This window comes from Nannospalax galili, unplaced genomic scaffold, assembly GCF_000622305.1.
Source record: "Nannospalax galili isolate Female #2095 unplaced genomic scaffold, S.galili_v1.0 scaffold162, whole genome shotgun sequence".
Taxonomy (NCBI): domain Eukaryota; kingdom Metazoa; phylum Chordata; class Mammalia; order Rodentia; family Spalacidae; genus Nannospalax; species Nannospalax galili.
The window spans coordinates 760,439-769,226 of NW_008350388.1; the positions used below are offsets into that span (position 1 = coordinate 760,439).

An 8,788-nucleotide genomic window follows, 5' to 3' on the forward strand; every position below is an offset into this window, starting at 1 on the left:
ATGTGCCACCAGAAAACTCCTAAAACTGACCACTGGTTATACCACTCCTTTGGCATATACCCAAAGGAGTCATCCTATTGTAGAGACACTTGTTTGAAACAAACCATGATTGTTGTTGCTCTTTTCACAATAGCTAAGAGATGGAGGCAACCTAAGGTGTCCCTCAATTGATGAGTGGATAATGAAAATGTTCATTTATATGATGGAGTTTTACTCAAGAGTAAAGAAAGATAAAATCATGAAATTTTCATGCAAATGGATGGAACTAGAAACTGTTATACTAAGTGAACTAACTAAGACTCAGAAAAAAAATCGACATATGTTCTCCCGGGAAGGGTATACAAGGAACCTAGGGGATAAAAGGAAAGGAGGAGCTCAAGAGAGGTAGGACCACAGGAGAAGGGTATTAGTAAGGGAGAAAGGGGGGAAATGGGGGCACCTTAAGTGGGAAAACCATGATGGAGGTGTGAGACAATGCGAGAGATAAACAATGCCTAGCTAGTTTTGAAAACCAGAGGGAACCATATTACTCCTACAACCTATTGACACATTATACCTAGTAGATCAAGAAATATATGTCTAGGTAAGGTTTATCTGAGAATAACCTGCCTTTTCCCAAGATTTATCTACATGACACACAGTAATTAAAAGTACCAGACTGGTGGAACTAGCCTTCTTGGGTATTTAACAGACATACTTTGAGGCCTATAATAATTTGGTCAGAGGGACATAAAGGACACTTTTTGCTCCTTGCCCTCCTAGGTCGACTAGTTCCAGGGGACTATAAGCATCTCTCAAAATGTCCTATAATGGTGGTATGTCACCTGTCCTCTTGATCAAGGAGGCTGAAGAGACCCCACCAGATGGACTTGAACCAGTGTCCAGTCTACAAAGAGGGGGTCAACACAGAGGAATCATTTCCTCATGCTTCCAAGCAAAGCCAACCATGGTCTAGCAGGACCTTTGACTTATCTTTACATAAGCGGAACTGGTAAAAGGCGTCAGGGGCTCCTCCCTAGCCCATGTGACCCCTGAGGAACAGATCCTCAAATGACCTTAAGAGTATAAATAAATTGGGTTATCTGGACCAACTGTATGGCCTTAAACACCCAAAAGGAAAGTATAACTAAAGATTAAAGGGGCCAATATAATTTCTTAAGAGTCCATATGCATAGCTAAAGGCTACATAACAAGCAACAATGCCAGGCAGGTGATACCTTCTTTTGCGTTGTTGGCCAGGGTGGCCAAATGGACTCCCAGATATTAACCCATCATAGAACTGGGAAAATGAACAGCAGACCCCAATCTTATCTAAAGGAATACTGACAACGGATTACTGCTGCATGCGGAACACCTGACCCTCCTAAAAGAAAGACCTCTAGATAGGCTGACTAGATTCACCAGAAGGGCAAGTAGTGGGGAATGGCTGGGGGTGCCGACAACACAGCAGACAGTAGCAGGGTATCAGAGTATAAGGGCTCTAGTTGGGGGAGGGGGGCTATGGGATGGTGCTATCTGGGAAGTGGGTCTATAGTCAAATGAGATGGTTTGGGATGTTCTGTGTTATACACACACACACACACATGAAATCAACAACTTTTTAAAAAAATGTATTATATTTGAGGAGGAAGCATGGAAATTTACATCATGCTAATTAGTAGATGTGATAAACAATACCATTAAAATCTACCCAATGACTTTATAGACATACACAGGTGCCAAGGACCCCCTACTTCTATACCTAGCAAAATCCCATTGACCCGAGAGCCTGGTTCAGAGTTAACTCACCTTCTCCTCAAAGACTTCTAGAAAACCAGGACAATTTTCCTGGGTTCTTCTCTGTGGCCTTCCAGTGCTGTGTTCATGCCTACTCCTCTCTGTGATGAGGTCATCATCCCAGAGCCCAGAACATTCATTTTATATCCCCTGCCCCCAGAGTACTGCTTGGCACATGGTGCTCAGCAGACGTTACTGAACACAATAGAATGGTGTAAGCTGGTAAGTGGTTAACAAAGTCATTTGCATCTTCACTTACAGTGTTTGTTAGTGGCATAGCTTGATATGTACAGGTGTAAGAGAATCAAGCCATGCTTTTAAAGACTAGGGCCACAATTATTCACTATGAAGTACTAACTAAACTTCAGAGGCAAGCCATGGTATTAGGTTCCATATTGATCATGCAACTTCAATGATCCTCAGAGATCCTGGCATGGGTCACATGGGGCCACAGCCATTGCTAACATACTCTGCTTACCTCCAGCACTCCCTGACCCAACCAACATTCATGGATGCTACTCCTAGGAGCAGGTACTACAAAAGGTCTGCCCTGCAGTCACTGTTTTCTAGCAGCATGCATTGAGCCCTGAACCCTGACTTGGGTTTGCTGTTGTGATTCCTGTTTCATAAACCCCATCACATTTGTCTTCAGCTAAACACTAAAGGATGTGGGGACAATTTTCCTCTCCCTCCTTCACTGATGGTGAAGAAGTGCAATGTACAGTCACAAGTGTGCCCATTGTTGTAAATCCAACACATGCCATGATTTTCTCTTAGGTCCGGGTTCTGGTGGTGCCTGCAGAGAATTATGACTACCAAATACTTCACAAAAAATCAGTAGACAAGTCCTTCGAGTTTATCACCAACTGTGGAGGAGACAGTTTTCATATTGAGTAAGTATCACTTTGTGGAAGGGCTCTGGCATGCATGGGGCATGCTCACATTCGCAGCCAGAGTGAGGTCTGAGGAGAGACTGGCCCAGGGTCCGCCTCCTTCCTCTCACCACCCAGAAGGCTGACAGTGAGTCTGGGGTCCATTCTTCCCCTGTGCCCACAATAGGCCTTGTCATGTACCAACCAGGCAAGGTGACCACCCTCAACCTTGAACTCAGCAGAGACTGACTCAATCTGAGGTCAGGGCCCACTTAGGAGGGCCTGTTGCTCCTTGCTGCTTCCTGTTTTCTGGGTGCACGTTCCTCAGTGACGCTGTGCAGATGTCCTCACTGAGAATCCCCACTCACCTCTGTGATGGGGAGTGTCCAGAGATGTGCCTTCCCTGCCCTGTCTTCTTGCATTCCTGGATGCTACCAGCCCAAATATGAGCTCTGTTGTGGATCCCAGTGCCCCCTTAGAGGCTTCTGGAAGGACCAAGGAGCTCCAGAGGCCTTGAAGACAGACCTTTCCTTTCCAGGAATATTGAATGCAAAGGCTCCAGAGTCAAACCACTGTGGATTTGAATGCCTACTTAAGTACACCACACCTCCTAGTCTCAGGACAGTCACCTGACTTCTGGGTGTCTCAGTTGTCTTACCTGTGAAATGGGCTACCACCTAATTGATTGGGTGGTTGTGAGGTTGAGATGTAGCAGAAGCTTTCTATTTAGCTTCACCTCCTCATAGTCTTTCCAGTAGTTTGTCATTATGCATGTAGATGTACTTTTAAATTAACTGCTTTACTGAGCTATGACTCATATTATTATAGAGAGTTCATCTTCTCCCAGAGTTCCCCTGGCCATCTCTGTGTGGGCCTATCCTGGAGTAGATGGTGGGGGAAAGGCTGCCTGTTTCCAGGCACATGTTATCACCATGATTTTGTTTCTACAGTCCCCAGGCAGCCTCTGGATTCTGTAAGAATTCTTCAAGGTCCCTGGTGGCCTTTTACCACAATGGTGCCTTGCCTTGTGAGTGTCATCCTGCTGGGGCCACCAGCCATCACTGTAGCCCTGAGGGCGGGCAGTGCCCTTGCCTGCCCAACATCATCGGGAGGCAATGCACACGCTGTGCAACAGGCCACTACGGATTTCCACACTGCAAGCGTAAGTGAGCATTGCCAGACCTCCAAGGCCTTCTCTAGTTCCCCAGGGATGATGTTCATCATGATAGGACATCTCAGGTTCCACTGTGTTGGGCACGTACCTGGGGGCTGATGAGGAGGTCCTGACTCAAGAGACCTGGGCTGGGCCCGAGACTCTGCATTTCTAATACACGTCCAGGTGATCTCATGCCACAAGTCCATAGACTATACTCTCAGTAACAAAGGTTCTAGAATATAAATACAAATATGAGTGTGTAGATATTAATATCAGAATCATGGACCCTTCGGTTTTATGGCACAATGAAAACTCAGATAGGAAATTCAAGGTCACATGGATATATGACTGAATGAGAAACCCTCGGACTTTTACCGAAGAACCATCCTATGGCCTGAGGTCTAGGGTCAGGCAGCGGGGAACACAGTCTGCTGCTGACAGAGTCCTACAAGGGGACCAGCCTTTGTCTGAATGGACAAGAACAATATCACTGCTTCCTTATGCCCTGACCCTTGGCCCTGGACTTGTAGTGCTCTGGGAAGCTGGGTAGCCTCTTCTGAGGCTACCAGAACCTTGCGATAAACAAGAGGCTCTGTATTAAAGTAGGGTGACAACATCATGGCAGTTTTCTTGGAGTCTCTAACCTGGAGCCAGTTGATTCAGTGGTCCCTTATTTTGGGGCCACACACTGTATCTTCCAGGAGCATTTGATGTGGTGGGTCTTGGCCTCAAGAAACCATGGTTAATAATGTCCACACTGAGGGAAAACAAAACATCTTGCCAAGACCCCTTGTAAGCTTCTGGAAATCGCAGTGGTTGGTATAGCTCAACCCTCACACAGTGTCTCTTTATCCCCTGACAGCATGCCATTGTGGTGGACGCCTTTGTGAGGAGGTGACAGGACAGTGTCTCTGCCCACCCCGTACCGTCAGGCCCCAATGTGAAGTCTGTGAGATGAATTCCTTCAACTTCCACCCCCTGGCTGGCTGTGAAGCCTGCAATTGTTCTAGGAGGGGCACCATCGAGGCAGCCATTCCTCAATGTGACAGGGAGAGCGGGCAGTGCAGGTGAGCTGAGGTACACACGTGTACCTAGATCCTATCATGCGAAGGCCAGATGCCATCTGTACACATGTGGGTCATTTTTCTCCGCTCTACCAGTGCGCTGTGCTTACTTTGGATTGGAGCTGTCCAGTGAGCATGGATTTGGGTATGTGAATTGGTTGGACCTCCAGGTTCAGGGTAGCCAGTCAAAGCCTGAGGCGGCTGGGCCACCAGTTGCCTCAGGCCAGAAGCAGCCTTTCCCACTTACTCTAATATGCTGTCATAGAAGGCTTGTGCTTTGTGGGTGCTGTGATCTAGAAGGTAGGGAAGCACTGTCCTGATGGTTTGTTTTGATTGTTAACAGGACATGATTAACTTACTTGGGAAGGGAGTCTCAACCTAGTCTAGACAATTTCTTCTAGATTGTGTCAACTTGAAAAAACTAAGCATCACAGGCATCCACAGCAGGGTTTTGTTGGGAGTAGGGAGGCAGAGAGTTGGCCACCCTCAGGGACTACCCACCAAATAAGCAGTCCAATGTACATAGTTGAGAGATGATGGCAGTATTAGTTATTTTTCCTGTAACTGTGATAAAAATACCCTGACAACAACAACTTAAAGGAGAACGTGTTTGTTTTGGCTCACGTGTTGGGGTACAGGGACGTCATGATAGCAGGAGCTTGAGGTGGCCAGTCATTTGTATCAATAGCCAGGAAACAAGAATCATGAATGTTAGCCCTCAGCTTGCCTTCTCCTTTTCACTCAGTCCAGGACCTCAGCCCATGGAAGGGTGCCACCCACAATTGAGGTGGGTCTTCCCAACTCATTTATCTGAATCTAAGTAATCTCTCACATGCAGAGGTTTATCTCCTATGTGATTCTAGATCCTGTCAATTTGACAGTTAACTATCACAGGATCAAACTTCTGCTGAGATTGCTAACAGGTTTGCATCAATGGGCCAGGTTCTGCATTAGAAGGGAGAGACTTGTGTCACCTGGTCCCAAGTGACAAGCCTGATCTCAGCAGGGCTGGGCAGTGGCCACAGGGGAAAAGAACAGGCATTGGACCACTAGAAGCAGCGGGTAAGAATTTGATTGTTTTATCGCAGGGAAATTGGGGCAGAGGATCTAGTATCCAGGCCAGCCTAGCTTGTGCAGAAGGCACAAGATTAGCAAGGAAATGGAATAAACCTAGATGTCTGTCAACAGATCAATGGAGAGCAAAAATGTGGTACATACACAATGGAATTTTATTCAGCTATAAAGAAAAATGAAATTGTGACATCTGCAGGTAAAAGGGTGGAACTGGAGAACACATTACATGAGACAACCCAGGCTCAGAAATAGTACATGTCCCTTGTGTATGTGAATGCTCGCTTATAGTTTTTACATATGTGTGTTTACGTGAGAGTGGTGAGTATGCGTATAGGTCGTGAAACTAGAAAGGGGCCATGAAAGGGGAAAAGGAGGCTCCAAGGGAGTGGAGTAGGGAGGGTCATAGAACACGTGAAAGTGGAAGGAGGAACCTTGGGGGATGAAGGGCACAAGAGGAGAGAGGGGTAAAGGGGATCAGGGAGAAGAGCGATGTGTGGGGTAACCAGACAAATTGTGTATGTATGAAACTGCCATAAAGAAAGCTGTTACTTTATATACTAACTAAAAATTCAGACAGAACTTTGCCATCCATGTGTCCCACCCTCACACAGACCTCGGGTATGGCTGGGGTGTGAGAGCCAGGAGGGGCCTCAGGGACTCCAGCTTGAGGGCAGCTCTGCTAGCTTCCTGTGGCTGCTGCAGTGCATGAGCCTGGGTGGCTCAAAGCAATAACAACTTGCTCTCCCACAGCTCTACAGGTCAGAAAGCCAAAACAAAGGTGGCCTCAGTTTTGACTTCTAGAAGTTCTGAGGGAGAACCTGCTCCATGCCCACCCTACCTCCACATCTGGTGTTGCCAGCATTCCTCAGAGCTTGTGGCTGCGTCACTCTGATCTCTGCCACATCACCACATGCTGTTTTCCCTGCATGGCTGCCTTCATGTGGTGCTCTCCTCTCTCTGTGCCTGTCTCTTCTCTGTTTGTTATAAGGACCAGACTCCAGAATAGCTCCATCTTGATTATAGCTTCAAAGATTTATTCATAAATAGCAGTCTGTTGTTGGATCCTGGGACTTAGCAGAGGATACATGTACCTTTGGTAGATACAATTCAACTCTCCACTGCAGTGATGGCCCGCCTTTCTAAGGAAGGACCCTCTACTGCAGTGACTACCAGCTCCTTTAGGCTGCTGAAACCTTGTAAGGAAGCTGAGAGACTGACGAGTCATGGAACATCCTAACTCTTTAAAACCACAGTTGTGAGTCCTACCTGACTCAGCTAGTCAGTCAACAATCAGGGACGGGCACTGGGAGATGCCCAGGCTTAATCACAGGAAGCAAAGGAACCGAGAAGTGGCTGGAAAATTTGCGTCCAGGCAGGAAGAGAAGCCAGAGAGATCATGGTCCCAAACCCAACTGCTGGTTAGCAGAACCCCAGCACTGCTCAGTGCTGCTGCTGCAGCATGTAAAGAGGGCTGTAAATTTTCTAAAATCAGATAAAATAACAGGAGGTGATGGGTGGATTTACCATAGTGTTTTAGGAAAACATTCAGAGGAATTTTGTACAAACTCTCCCTAGCCAATGACAATTTAATAAACTAGAAGTATCCTAACTCAGGACCAAGTCATGTCATATAGTTCTGCCCAGGAATGAGACCCTACTGACCCATGTCACTCTTCAACAAGATGCAAAACTGTTCATGCTGACATTTTCAGAGGCTGCAGTAAACTAATGGGACTACATAACAACGTGTGATCAAAGTGGCTTTATCTTAAAGGACTCTTCCCAGATAACATTAAAAATAAAACAAAACTTTCATTGTTTATTACATGTTGCAAATTGCACAACTCCAATGTTAATGCTGGATAATTTCTCTTTTAAATTTTAAATTGTTTTTATTCCATTTTGTGATTTTCATGTCATATAATTAGATGGTATTTAGATACCCTCCCCATTCACATCTCCTCTTACTGTCCTTTGCCCAATTTAATGTATTCTATCATATATATGTGCATATGGCCTAGAGAGTCCAATTTGTGCCCCCAAATGTCCTTCAGTGTGGGTCCATCCACTGGAGCTTGGACACCAAGAATCCCATCCTTGAAAGAGCCTAGTTGCCCCTCCCAGCAGCCATCAGTTACTGATGTTACTTAGGTTGGGTTGGGGTTTCTTACCCAGTTCCCCATGTCTATGCTGGGATTTTGTCTGGTTTGAGCTTGCATAGGACTTGTGCATGCTGTCACCGTTGTTGTGAGTTCATATGAGTATATCCTTGAAAGAGCCTAGTTGCCCCTCCCAGCAGCCATCAGTTACTGAATGTTACTTAGGTCGGGTTGGGGTTTCTTACCCAGTTACCCATGTCTATGCTGGGATTTTGTCTGGTTTGAGCTTGCATAGGACTTGTGCATGCTGTCACCGTTGTTGTGAGTTCATATGAGTAACTACTGTCCAGCTGGCTGGAAAACTCTGTTACCTTGTGGTCATTACAATCTCTTACAATCTTTGCACCCTCTCTTCCACAATGATCCCTGAACCTCGGGAGGCAGAAGTTTGATATAGGTGTCATAATCACCTTATAAAAAATTTAAAATAAACTGTGTGTGTGGGGTGCATGTCCATGTTCACGTGAATGTATGTACCTGTGTCTATGGATGTACATGCATGTGGTCATTACAATCTCTTACAATCTTTGCACCCTCTCTTCCACAATGATCCCTGAACCTCGGGAGGCAGAAATTTGATATAGGTGTCATAATCACCTTATAAAAAACTTAAAATAAACTGTGTGTGGGGGGTGCATGTCCATGTTCACGTGAATGTATGTACCTGTGTCTATGGATGTACATGCA

At 45.9% G+C, this 8,788-nt stretch overlaps 1 protein-coding gene across 1 annotated transcript in view; it reads left to right on the top strand.

Annotated features, from left to right (window-relative positions):
- Positions 1 to 8,788, top strand: part of Lama3 (laminin subunit alpha 3) — a 265,360-nt gene that overhangs the window by 158,174 nt on the left and 98,398 nt on the right. The window contains exons 30-32 of the mRNA XM_008847651.3: positions 2,554 to 2,669; positions 3,599 to 3,810; positions 4,667 to 4,871. Coding sequence (XP_008845873.1) covers positions 2,554 to 2,669; positions 3,599 to 3,810; positions 4,667 to 4,871 — 533 coding nt within the window. The remainder of the gene's footprint in view (positions 1 to 2,553; positions 2,670 to 3,598; positions 3,811 to 4,666; positions 4,872 to 8,788) is intronic.